The sequence below is a fragment of the Rhinolophus sinicus genome, chromosome 14, assembly GCF_057876585.1.
Source record: "Rhinolophus sinicus isolate RSI-liver-muscle chromosome 14, RSI-T2T, whole genome shotgun sequence".
Taxonomy (NCBI): domain Eukaryota; kingdom Metazoa; phylum Chordata; class Mammalia; order Chiroptera; family Rhinolophidae; genus Rhinolophus; species Rhinolophus sinicus.
The window spans coordinates 92,577,047-92,590,759 of record NC_142514.1 but is presented as its reverse complement, the minus strand read 5'-3'; the positions used below and the strand labels follow the sequence as shown (position 1 = coordinate 92,590,759).

The following is a 13,713-nucleotide window of genomic DNA, read 5'->3' as shown; positions in this document are numbered from 1 at the left end:
TAAACCAAATTATAATTTCTCCTGAATGTCAACAAAACAAAACAAAAAAATTCCAGTTGAATTAAACAGTTGATTAAAAAATAAAATCCTAGAAGAAAAGAAATAGGTGACTAATGGATTTCTCAATGGAAAACTACTTTTAAAAATAAAAGCAGTGTTAGAAATCATTAAGAAAATAACTAAATTTGAATCTGGGGGGAAAACCCTCATTAATAAAATATCACAAAAATTTATGGAAAAGTTCTCACTGATAATAAAGGAAATGCAATAGATATGTATCCTTGTATAATATATAATGTTGCAGTTGATTTTAATGTACATAAAAGATATTGGACTATATTCCTCTTTCTATCTCTTTTGTTGTTGGTGGTGGTGTCTCATAATATTTTTTTTCAGTATGGTCATGGTATTCTGCATGGAATGGATTTTATATAAGCAGATTAATTTTTTACCTCATCATTTGTTTAGATATCATCTTTCCTTATTGTCTACTATCAATATATTTTTCAATTCAAAAACAGCACAGGTGCTGGGACAACTGGATATCTCATATACAAAAAAATTAATTTGGACCCCCTACTTCATATTGCATGCATAGAAATGGATTAACATTCTAAATATAAGAGCTATAACCATAAAAGTCTAATTAAAAAACCAGCTGTAAATCTTCATAACTTTGGATTTGGCAATGGATTCTTAGATATGACACCAAAAATATGAACAACAACAAAAAAATTAGATAAACTGGGCTTCGTTGACATGAAAAATATTTTTAGATCAAAGGCATCACCAAGAAAGTGAAAAGGCAACTTAAAGAATGAGAGAGAATACCTGCAAATCATATCTCTGATGAGAGTTTAGTATCCAGAATACATAAAGACCTCTTACAACTTGACACCAAAAAAAAAAAGAACCCAATGAAAAAATGGACAAATAATTTGAAAAGACTTTTCTCCAAAGAAGCTATACAAATGGCCAATACGCACATGAAAATAAATGATGTTCAACATTATTAGTCATTAGGGAAATGCAAACAAAAAATATAGTGAGATATCACTTCCCATCCACTAGGATGGCCATAAAGTAAAAAAAAAAAAAAAAAAAATTAAACAACAAGTACTGGCAATGTTGTGGAGATATTGGAACCCTCATACATTGCCAGGGGGATGTAAAATGGGTCAGCCACTGTAGAAATAAGTTTGGTTCCTCAAAAAGTTAAATGTAGAATTACTGTATGACCCAGCAATTCTCTCCTAGGTATATACCAAAAAAATGGAAAACGGTATTTAAAAAAATACATGTATATATATATGCCTGTTCACATCAGGATTACTCACAAGTAGACAAAATGTAAGAATGAACTGAATGTCCATCAATGGGTGAGTGGATAAACAAGTTGGGCTATATCTACACAGTGGAATATTTTTCAGTCATAAAAAGGAAGAAGTACAGACACACGCTATAACATGAATGAATCTTCAACACATTATGCTAAGCAAAAGAAGCCAGACACAAAAGGTCATATATGATTCAATTTATATGAAATATCCAGAATACTTAAATCCATAGAAATAGAAACTAGTTTGGCAAGGGGTGGAGGGAAGAAGGAATGGAAAGTAACTGCTTAGTGGGTACAGGGCTTCATCTGGGGTGATGAAAATTTTTCTGGAACTAAATAAAGGTGGTAGTTGCACAATATGAATATACTACTAAGGGCCAGTGAATTGTTCACTTTAAAATGGTTAGTTTTAGGCGTGGCCAGTTAGCTCAGTTGGTTAGAGCATGGTGCTAATAACACCAAGGTTGTCACTTTGATCCCCATATGGGCCACTGTGAGCTGCGCCCTCCTTAAAATTAAAAAGAATAAAAACATAAATAAAATGGTTAGTTTTATGCTATCTGAATTTCACCTCAATACGAAATTTTTTTAAAAATTAAAGTAACTGATATCTAATCATTTAAAAATTTGCAGAGCTCATCTATGATCAGATTACTTATCACTACACTATCAGTAGTACATAGATATGTAAAATATAGTTCCAAACCTGATGAACTCAAGGTCTAGTTAGAGAACAGATAATCAGTAAATAGAGCAACTACCACAAGAGAAATGCCCTCTGTCAGTGTCAATGAGAGTTCCAAAATGCCTATGTGGTGAGGCAGAAAAGGAAAAATTTATCAGCGATGATATTGTAAATGAGCCTTAAGGCTTGAATGGAATTTTTACTGTTAGAGATGGCAGTGGACAAATACAAAAATGTAAAGAAAGGTGTACACATACAAAGGCATCACGTGATAAGTTACACAACATGGTTGAGGTAAAAGTGACATCATTCAAGCACGGGTATTAAAGACCAGGTGTCAAAAGATCCCCAGAGCCTGATACAGTGTTTAGCATATACTTGGTGATGCGTGAATGTTGCAAAAATGATAAAATAAAAATGTGCACTAAGAAACTTCCTAGGAACTCCAAGCACCAGAAAAACGATAAAACAATCCAATAGCTAGCAGCTTTATTACAATCGAAACAGTCAGGCTAAGGCAAGTATGTGACAAGACTTGAGGTACAGGGCAGAGCACAGTGTAACTAGAATGAATTGCATGAGGAATACGTGGGGAATATCTAGGGCCATATAGGAAAACTTCGCATGCCCGCCTACGGGATTTGGACTGTATCTTAGATACAACAGGGACTCATTGAGGTATGTGTCCCACGATCTTGGTTAAGTGGTGTAAATGAGTGGTCAGTATGGGGGCAGCTGAGTGAGGAGAACACGGCAAATCGTTCAGCAGATGAGGAATCTGCCCTCACCTTTGCACTTGGCTGTGATCAAGCTGTCGAGTGAGATTTGGGGACACAGAAAGAGGGAACGGCTCACAGGCACAGTAAGTGCACCCCCTTATGGGGAGCAAAATCTGCCACAGAACAGAATGCAGTCGGCTTTGTTGTGCCTGATGAAGAAAAGGAAGGGGTGGTCCGCACAGAACCTGGGCCCATCTTCCAAGCAACATTCCACAACCACACTGGCCGAAGCAGCCGCGGCCTCCGTGCCCTCCTCGTTCACCTCCACAAAAGCCTTGTGCACAAACTTGGACAGACACAGGTCTCTCTTGGCTGACATTGCGGAAAAGTCAGCCTTGCCCTCTTGAAAGGCATCAATTAGTCCCAAACGTTGGAGCACAGATTCCATGTCATAATCCTCTTCCAGTTTAAATCTTGGGAGGAGAACTTCAACTTCTGTACACTTCATACAGTCTGGCTTGGTCCACGCTATGAATTTCTCAAAAGTGAGATTTTTTTCCACCTGAAAGACCAGAGTTAGACTTCAGGATTCATCCTTCAGCCCGTATAAATATGCACACAGACATACGCAAGTATGCTTTCCTCTCCTATAGATGATGGGTGTTGATGGTCACACAGGACCAGCGGCAACTGTGAGACCTTGCACTTGTGCTGTTACACACACGGCTTCCTAGCCAAGAGGGGAGACCTCAGACCGCCTAGAGGTACAAAGGCCTTGGCGGCTCCTCTCCTGACCCAGCAACTTCTGAGAGAAGTTCTCTTACCCTGACAATTGTCAATGCCCAGCTGTGCGTGCTTTTTTCCTTTTAACTATTTTTGGTTTGAAGACAACAAGACACTGCTGCTAAGAAAAAAGATTGGAAAAGATATGGTGCCCAGCATAGACCCCCATGAAGGGAAAGCTGCCCAGAGGGGCATCCAGCATGCTTTCTGGACAAGAGATGTCACAGGGAGATGGACCGAGGGAGAGCAAACGCTGTAGCTTCACTCACACAGGCCCCTTGGGACATGGGTGCACTGCCTGCACCCCAACGCTAGTGTGGGGCCTAGAACCTCCTAGGCAATGGTTGATCCCCTCACCCTAAGAACCCATGTGGAAAGAAAACAAGGTGGGTGGCAAGTGCCATTTTGGGCTGTTCCTGGCTCTGTGCCCTGAGTGCTGGCCGCCACCCTCATCCCCTTCCCCCTTGTTAAGTCAATGTGTAAGATTTTCTCATTCACTGTTTCAGGTTCTGGATCGACACAACGCTTCTCAGTTTTTAAAATAGAATGCTAATAACAATGACTATGAAAAGAATAGTGGATCCCATTTACACAGGGCTTCTATGTACCAGACAATGTGCTAAGCTTGTTCCCTGAATCACTTCCATTTTGTCTTCTTTAAAACCCTACCAGGGAGATAGCATCATTATCCCCAGTTTAGAGATGAGAAAACAGAGGCCGAGGTGTGGTAAAGAACTTGGTGAGGTCACATAGTTACTAATGGGAGAAGGGGGTCCTGAGTGACAGTTTGAGCCAGTGCCCACCTTCTGAGTACGGCGCTCCACAGCCCGGCCGCCCGCATCCCTAAACCCTAACTGGAAAGGCAAACACAACAGGTGAAAGCAGTGCTGCAGTCTATCCGCTAAGGAAGGACACGAAGGGGTCACCCGGTCCAGCTCACCGAGCTCAGGTCCACGTCGTCATCCGGGAGCACGATGAGCATGCTCAGCTCCTTGCCCTCGTAGGGCAGCTCCAGGACCTGGGCCTGCACCTCTTTGATGTAGGCGAGGTTGAACTCTGCTTCCTGCATCATCATCTGCACCGGCCTTTGCTCCTTCTGACAGGGATACACACATGAGCACCGACATCAAAACAGACCCTGGAAAGGGCAGTGAGCATTTCCAAAGAGCGCAGTTGACTCCTGGAGCGTTTTTAGCACCCGCGATGGAAACAATACTTGTACTCCAGCTGACACCCACTCCTCCATCATCATTACAAGGTATCGGTTGTGAGTGGACCTGGTGCTTGCCATGGCACCTTAAGAAGATGATTTATTCAGCTGAATGAATGTGCTACTCCGAATTTTCCAGAGGGGGAAGACGGACTTTCCTCATTTAAAACATGCCCCACAAATAAACTTAGCAAATAATATAATCAAATGATTTCTATTTAATTAGGAAAAGGTTTTATGGTAAAGTGGGACGAAACTTATAGTTTCACAGCACTGTGATTGGCATGTGGATGGAGATGCCTTCTCAGAAAGCGGTGTGGCAGCAAGTATACAGAACCACACATACCTTCATGCATTTCAATTCCATTGTCCGAATTCTGATATCTAATCCAAGGCAATAGTTTGCAAATTATTAAAAGGTATATGCATGCAGAAGTTACTTGAACTATTGTACTTATTACATTAACTTTTAAAAGTTGATACGCACTACCGACTGTAAAATTTAAAATAGTTTCTAAAATTAATGCTGGAACAGTTCTCCCCCTCCCCATTTTGCAACAAGAGAGCGGATTACATAAAGTACACCTTATACCAAGAAAAAGGGAGTCAGGTGCTACCTGTGTAAGTTTTCTAATTTTATTAAAATGGTATATTTTAGGGCCTGGGGGATTTGGCTATTTTAATGACTGCCTGAATTGAAGTTATACTTCAACGTCAAGACTAAGGTCTTAGTTTTCATGTTAGAAATTTATAAATAATTTGTGAATGATGATACATGAATTAACAGAAATTCAACCTATATTTATTTTAATATTTAGAATACCTGATTAAAAATTATGTTTTCACATTCTCTGTCTCTATCTCCCTAACACACACATATGTCACATTTCCTTAACACCTAATTTTTTTTGCTTTCCATCTGAACAACTTGGGCTTAAAGTTGGCAGAACTAGGTGTCAGCAATGAATGTATGAGAAATTATCAGAGGCAACAAGGGCAGTGATAAAATGCAAACAATTACAGGCAACAAATATTTTTATTCCTTTAGTTCTTTTCTACTGAGTTTAAATTCTCATTCAGAAATGTGTTGTTTCAATTATTTTTAAACAATCATTTATGCTTCTACAAAGTCAAATTTTTCCATTCAATTCTTTCATCAAACTAGCTGGACTTTTGAAAGCTTCCCCCACCTGGTTTATTTTAAAAGGCATTTCCATTGTGCATGTTTTGTCAAACTCTTCAGTCCATCTTCCTTTGAAGTAGATGGCGTTGACAAGAACCAACTTGGTCTGTTCGTCAATAGAGTTACCTGGCAACAAGTCCCGAATTTTACCTTTTGGGAAAAGGAGAGAAGATATTCAGTCGATTGTTATAAAAGCATGATTAGTAAACCATGGTAAGGTTTATCGGCAGCTCCTTGATTGTTAGTCAAGAACCGAACATACGTTTTTCAAATTTGCTAAGTTTGGTTTGCGACATACAGAGGTCGAAAACAACACATACAAGTGGCATTCGTGATCACCAATACTTCAGGAGCATCTACAAAGTTAATGGTGTTGAAACACTTCTAAATCACGTAGGGAAAACACTACACCAGGTTGGAGAACAAAACAAGCAGGAAATGAGAGATGGGCTGGAGGGGCCTTGGCTATTTCATGTGGTTAAGTGGAGGGTTGTATCTAATGCTCCGAAGTTACATGCACTGATAACATTCCACAACCACGTGTGGACACGCCTCAGGAAGCCAGAATGAATGGCTCAAAGGGGAAATAGCTGGCAATGGGCAGCAGGTGTATTGAGAAGCTTCTGGAAGCCTCTAGAAGAGATTTCACTATTTGATCCTCCAAACACAACACAAGACATTCCTGGAAAAGCTAAGGTGGAAAAGAGAAGGATAATCCCTCTTCCCCTGGATATCAAGGTGTACCTTTTCAATGTAGTAAGAACATCTCTGCTAATTCACTGCCTCCAGATGGCATAAGCGGTAAATATTTCAAGTGGTAACAGGACAAGACATTACTGTCTTGTTTATTAACAGCAATAGGAACGTTCCCAGTGGTACTAAGTATGGTTGGTACAGAGGGGCCTGAATGGTTAAAACATCACACTACCATGGATCGAGGGGTCCAAGATCCGAACATGCCACTCTCTGAAATGAAAACACATAAGGCTCAACCCTACACAAAGGGTGATTTCAGTCTGAAGAACCAAACAGTCCTCATCCAGGGTTTGCAGTGGGCCTGTCACAACAAGGTCTATCAAGTCTAACTCAGGGAGTGCAAGTGCAAGACATGAAAGAAGCAGTAGAATAAGTAAGCTTAACGTGTAGAATGAAGACGGTGGTGATGGAGGGCCACAGAGAATCTGGAAAGAGGAGGCCCAAGTGTATGACTCAGGGAAGATTTGACCACGAGTCTCCTTCCTACAGAGATGACGGATTCACCCAGCATGTGAGCCTTACAGCCCAAGTAAAAGCATGTCCACTTGCAGTTATTAAACTGGAAATGTGGCCTGTGAGTTTCTTTCGACATCTGTATCAGTCACTCTGGTCCTGGGAGAATGGACAACATTAAGTCTCTGTTGTTGACCTGCTGAGCATCTGTGAGTAGATTAAGGTTCAACTCTTCCATGAGGGCCAGCCTATCACCTTACTCTGACCCTCTGAAACACTAGTGAAACCAGAGAAGCAGGAAGAGGAGGGGCAGGAGAAGGGAGAGGAGCAGGGAGCAGAGCAGGAGTGGGAAGATGAGAGAGAGAAGGAAGGGGAGGAGGGGGAGGGAGAGGAGAAGGGAGAGGGGGGTGACGAAGGGGGAATACCATGCGATTCTGACCTTCAGTCTTTTTTGAGACCCAAGTGTTGATATGTTTCCTGGACGGCTCTGCAGCTTTGGCAAAGGAAAGCTGCTCCAGCTCAGCATCGTAGAACCGAAGACAGGATTCCTTAAAGGTCTTTGGAGAGAAAAGTGTTCAATGAGGCTACAGTCCGAAATAAAGTATCAGCAAGTTGCCAAAAATCCTGCAAATTACATGGTTTTTATAAAAAGGAGCATACATCTCTTCAAAGTGACCATATCTTAGTCAACGAGATCTTAAACTATCTGAGTTTATAAATAAGCAAGTACTAAGCCATGAATACCAGAAAGGGATAAATGAATATTGGAAGTAGTCACATTTTAAATATTCAAGTTATAGTTATAGAAGTATGATTTTTTAAAACAATGTTTACCATAAGCTTCAGATCTCTAGTGTCTTTCGCTTTGACTCTATACTTTAAATACAACTTTTATTGTTCTGTTGATTCAACTTACTGAGAGGAATTCATACGTCTTTTCTCCAAAGAGCCTGTTGGCCACTCTGAGCAAGTATTTAGTGCCAGGTTTGTTCACTTCAGCAAGAAGTGACTGGAAACCCCCATGAATATCCTTCTCTGTGTTTAAAAAAAGCACCTGTTGAGAAAAATAATTTAAAATTGTCAACATTGTTCTTGGATCTCAAAAAAAAATTGTAAGCAAATTTTTTCTTAAATTCTCCTCCCAATTTTCCTTTAAAAGGACATTGTTTTTTATTTAAAGTGGGTATTTAGGATGTACTAGAGAAGCAACACCTTGAGGGGGTAGAGGGAAGATGCAGAGGGAAAATAACAGAGAAAGAGGGAAGGAGGGGGGAGGGAAGGAGGGAGGCAGGAAGAGAATGAAGGAAGGAGAATAAGGAATGAAGAGGAGCAAAAGAGTTGGCTTTCTGCCTAAATAGATCTTTTTCATATAAAGATGAGTAACAGGGAAAAATGACAAGACAAGAAGGCGTCAGAAAAGAAGTTATTTAAAAATCTTGCATCCCAATGAAAGCTTGAGTATGTACTAACTAGAGGAAAGTTACCCCCAAAAATGTAGTTAAATGCATTAAAAATTCAAACAAAATGGGCAGAAATACAGAAATAGTGGGAAACACATCGCTTTGAATCTCTGACAACTTAGAAACCAAGAGCTAGTCCTGGAGTGCCCGTTATTGTCTAGTCTAACAATAGGGTATAAGGAACTCTCAATGTCACACCTCCTAAAGTCACCACACAATTTGGGGGCTCTCAGAAATCACTCCTTTAAGGGTTCACAAGCTGGCTAGCCTAAAACAAATGAACTTCATCAAGTATGAAGAACCCCCCCCCACACACACACACACACACACACAGGACCAGTGAATATTTATAGTTACAAAGAACAGAATAACGAAAAAGGCAGTCCCCTCTTTCTCCCAGGGGACACAGAGGCAGGTTTACCTGGGCCATCTCAGCAGCGGTGTTTCCTCTTGCCCCCAGGAAGACCATGGCCAGGGCAGAGGAGATGCTCACAGGAGAATAAAACACATTGTGAGAAGGATCGTCTTGACATAGTACCTTTAGAAGGTGGAGGGCAAAGAAGCCATTTGCTTCAGAAAGAGCATCCATGATGCAGGAGCTGGAAGCAGAATAAAGAGAATAAAGAGAAAGGCTGCTCGATACATCTCTGGATGTTATTGACCTAATACATGATAAGTTTGAAACTGTACTGTTTTTTAATTTTAAAACTCATAAATATTTTCAGTGAGGAAAATCCATTTACTGTTGCTCTCCGTGTAGAAAATAATTCAAGTCCACATTTTCGGGTAATTAAGTAAGTGTGGTAGTGGCAGTAGATCAAACTCACAAGGTCAAAGCTCCCTTGATTTAAATGGCACATCCTCCACCACCTGGCACCCCCCCCCCCCCATTCAGCTTCCACCTCTAGCCACCCAGAAACCTTTCCAATCCCCAGAGCCACCTCTGAGCCTTTGAAAACACATCAGCTGACTCCCATCCCTTTCAGCAGCGTAATGGCCCCAACATCACATCCTCAGGAGGCTTCTGATTCGTCCTCTAGACACAGTTCCCTGCACTCCTTCCACCCGCTCTCTCCCCAGCATCAAGCCCCAGTCTCTATTGTAATTCCTTCTTCAGTTGGTCCTGGTCCCACTACATGGACGCTCTGAAGGCAAGGGCTGTCTGGCGGGTCTGAGCGCGCAGGAAACAGGAAGGGCTCAATAAATTTTACTGAATTAATGAAAGAATTAGGATGGATCAGAAGTGTTTGGGTTTGCAACTGGGGACTGGTGATTTTAGCAGGACAGAGAAGAGGGAGGGCAGAGGTCCTGTGCATCCGAAACAGAGAAGAGTGAGAAATTAGGGCAGGCCGGTGGGAACGGGGCTCCCGGGTGAGGACCCGCAGAGGGGAAGGGGGCGACGCTGCAGCTCCGGAAGAGGCATCAGAGGGCAGAGAGAAGACACTGAGGGTGGGCAGTATCTGAGGCTTACTGGAAACCACCAGGCACAGGCCCTGGGACCAGACACAGCCAAACCCCAACTGTGCTACAGACGAGCTGCGATCCAAAGAGCCGGGTTTCTGTAAACAAGAAGAAGGCCCGCCCTCTGGGGTTCGCTTTCCACAGAGAGAGCCCTTGCGTCCTCGCGCTGGGTCTCTAAATGGTAGCCTGGAGGTCTCCTCCCTCCGACCCCGACCTGCCCCGAGATGCCCCCACCTTCAGCACCTCCGCACTCCTGCTGTCCGGCCCTCGAGCCTAGACCCTCACCACCGGAACCGCAGACCTGGCCCTCTGCCGTCCTGCGCCTCCGGTTTGCCCTGGTCTTCGCCTCCCACCGATCTTAAACCCAGGCCCGCTGGCCCTGGGGAGAATTGCGCACATGCCGAACCTCAGCGCGTGGGTGGGGTGCCGGGGCGGAGCCCTTGGTGGTTAGCGGCAGGGTCACCAAAGCCCCTCCCTGCAGGCCTGGGTTGGAAAAAACGCCCTCAAATGTCAGGGTAGAGTTTAAAGTGAAAGTAAGTTTGTTCGCAGAGTGTAAGCAAGAAAATGCTACTCCACAGATGGAGTGGTGGTCTCTAATCCCTAGTGGAAGAGAGACTCCTCTGCCCATTTGTGTAGGGTTTATAGGTGTTTCTTGTTCCCATGGAAAAGTTCCTGGTGTGGGGGAAAGGAGGAAAGAAGCAAGAGACAAAAAGAATAGGGGCAGGCTTATCCTTAGTTTTTGTAAGGTACAGCCTGTGGCTAGTGTGTAGTAGGTGTAATTTCGGGAATGGCCATTAGAATGGAATGTCTTTGCTGCATAGGCTACAGATGGTCTGTTCTGTGTGATTGATTACTGTGTGCCTGAGATCTGTGTCTGGTAGCAGGCAGGTAGCAGGCTTGGAATCCAACCTCCTACTTCTTCTTCTGTCAAAATAATCCCTATGCCCCTTCTTCATCCCTATATTACTAGTACCTGAGTCGTTTCCACTCCCGGTTCCTGGACTGTGGTGCTGGTGTGCAAGTAGCTCCACCATGTGCCTCCAAAGTGCCTGCAAAGTGACAGAAACAGAAACTGAAGCAGACTGGTGGCGACATGGGGTCACAGGCAGGGTGGGCTTGGGGCTGGTTGTTTCAGGGCAAGGCAAGCAGGGTGACTAGGGCACAAAATTTTCAGAGGCATGCAGTCTTAGCTGCCATCCCAGCACTTATGTGACCCTGAAAGTGAGTGCCTTCTTAAATTTTGCACCCTCGATGCCTCCCTTTAAAAAAATATAACAGCTTTATTGAGATATTGAGCACATGATAATCTGCACCCCTTAAAGCACACATGTTGAAACAGGGCCCAGTTGGAACCCCCACAAAAGAGGCCTTGCAATAACCCCTGTCCCAGTTCCCTGCTTTAGATAATTACCCTGAAACTTATGCTTGCTTGCTGATCACAGCCTCTAGGCCTAGCATTCTTTCCAGGTTACTGTCATCACTGCTCCTGGGTTGATGACCACATTGGAGAGCCACAACGCCTGAGAGAAGGCTCCGTGCAGACCCCCAGAACTATCATGTGGCCTCTGGAGGAATGTCCAGATATCCCTTAAATATCCCAGGCTGGTCTGAGGATGTTAATGCAGTTTTTGGAGGTGTATCCCTCCTGCCTTCTCAGACCACTGGTGCTCTGATAATAAACGCTTATTCTGTGACCCAACTCATATGTCAGTCTATTGGCTGAGCAGCACAGGCAGCATAAGCCCAGGACTCGTTTGGCCTCCAGTTTCAATATTGGTGGTTTTTAGTTTGTTCACAAAGTTGTACAACTATCACAACTATCTAACTTCAGAACATTTTCATCACCTCAAAAAGAAACACCACACCCCTTAGCAATTAGTCTCCATTCCCTCGTCCCTCAGGCCTGGCAACCACTAATCCATTTACTGTCTTTGTGGAACCCATAAAGATGCCTACTATAGGCATCTCATGTAAGTGTAATCCTACAGAATGTTCTACAGTGTTTTGTGACTGCCTCCTTTCACTTAGCATAATGTTTTCAAGGTTTGCTCTTCATGGTTCAAGGTAACATTTATCTGTACTTCCTTTTTTTCTACATATATTAATAACTCATTTATTGAAGACCTACTCGATGCCTGGGATTTTATTGGTTAGTATATATATATATAATGTTTCATTTAATTTTTTATTAGTTTCAGGTGTACAAAACAACCTAGTGATTAGATATTTATGTACCTCACAAAGTGATAACCCCAATAAGTCTGTTACTATCTGACACTGCACATAGTATTACAATATTATTGACTACATTCCCCAGGCTGTACTTTATATCCCCATGATTACTTTTTTTTAATTATGGTTGACATACAATATTATTTTATATTAGTTTCAGGTGTACAGCAGAATGATTAAACATTTATATAATTTATGAAGTGATTCCCCCAATATGTCTAGTACCCGCCTGACACTACACACAGTTATTACAATATTGTTGACTATATCCCCATTCTGTACTTTACATCCCTGTGACTCCTTTGTAACTACAATTTGTACTTCTTAATCCCTTCACTTTTCTCATCCAGCTTCCCAACCCGCCTCCCCTCTGGCAACCATCGTGTATCTAAGATTCTGTTTCTGTTTTGTTTTTTCATTTATTTTGTTCTTTAGATTCCACATAAAAGTGAGATCATATGGTATTTGTCTTTCTCAGTCTGACTTATTTCATTTAGCACAATACCCTCTAGGTCCATCCATGTTGTCACAAATGGCAAGATTTCATTCTCTTTATGGCTGAGTAATATTCCGTTGTACAAATGTACCACAATTTCTTTAGTCGTCTATTGATGGGCATTTCAGTTGTTTGCATATCTTGGCTATTGTAAATAGCGCTGCAGTGAACATAGGAGAGCATGTATCTTTTTTAATTAGTGTTTTGGATTGCTTTGAATAAATACCTGGAGGTGGAATTACTGGGTCATAAGGTAGTTCTAATTTTTGAGGAACCGACATACTGTTTTCCATAGTGACTGCACCAGTTTGCAATCCCACCAGTAATGCATAAGGATTCTCTTTTCTCCACATCCTCACCAACACTTGTTGTTTGTTGATTTGATGATGACCATTTTGACAGGTGTGAGGTGTTATCTCATTGTGGTTTTTATTTGCATTTCCCTGGTGATTAGTGACATTGAGCACCTTTTCATATGTCTAGTAGCCATATTTATGTCCTCTTTGAAGAAATATCTATTCAGGTCCTCTGCCCATTTGTTAATTGGATTGTTCTTTTTTTTGGGGGGGGGGGAGTTGAGCTGTATGAGTATTATATAAATTTTGGATATTAACCTTTTATCAGATGTATCATTGGTGAATATCTTCTCCCATTCAGTAGAATGTCTTGAAATTTTGTTGATGGTTTTGTTTGCTGTGCAAATCACTTTAGTTTGATGCAATCCCATTTGTCTATTTTTCCCTTTGTTTTATCAGTAAAATATTACTATTTTTTCCTTTGTTATATCAGTAAAATATTACTAAGGGTAATGTCTAAGAGTTTATTGCCTATGTTTTCTTCTAGGGGTTTTATGGTTTCGGGTCTGACATTTAAATTTTTAATCCATTTTGAGTTTATTCTTGTATATGGAGTAAGAAGGTGGTCCAGTTTTATTTA

At 41.9% G+C, this 13,713-nt stretch overlaps 1 protein-coding gene across 4 annotated transcripts; it reads right to left on the bottom strand.

The window, feature by feature from the left end:
* Positions 1–2,491: 2,491 nt before the first annotated feature.
* On the bottom strand, positions 2,492–10,472 carry SERPINB9 (serpin family B member 9). 4 transcript variants are annotated; one of them, XM_074335307.2, is made up of 7 exons: positions 10,335–10,472; positions 9,010–9,187; positions 8,045–8,182; positions 7,568–7,685; positions 5,927–6,069; positions 4,467–4,622; positions 2,492–3,305 (listed from the first exon to the last, which is right to left on the bottom strand). In XM_074335307.2, exons 2-7 carry the CDS (start codon positions 9,175–9,177, stop codon positions 2,901–2,903), a joined length of 1,128 nt encoding a protein of 375 aa, XP_074191408.1. In that variant the 5' UTR covers positions 9,178–9,187; positions 10,335–10,472; the 3' UTR covers positions 2,492–2,900. The 4 variants fall into 4 exon arrangements, with proteins under 4 accessions (XP_074191408.1, XP_074191405.1, XP_074191406.1 ...); XM_074335304.2 differs by having other exon boundaries at positions 10,284–10,469; XM_074335305.2 differs by having other exon boundaries at positions 10,293–10,432.
* Between the last annotated feature and the right edge of the window lie 3,241 nt (positions 10,473–13,713).

Bases quoted from the DNA above. Each gene is read 5' to 3' on its own strand.
- SERPINB9 (XM_074335307.2), bottom strand. From the start codon at position 9,177: ATGGATGCTCTTTCTGAAGCAAATGGCTTCTTTGCCCTCCACCTTCTA. The intron at 8,183-9,009 runs GTAAACCTGCCT...TTTTCTCAACAG, and splicing joins CCGCTGCTGAGATGGCCCAG to GTGCTTTTTTTAAACACAGA. The intron at 3,306-4,466 runs GTGAGCTGGACC...CTGGTCTTTCAG, and splicing joins ACGACGTGGACCTGAGCTCG to GTGGAAAAAAATCTCACTTT.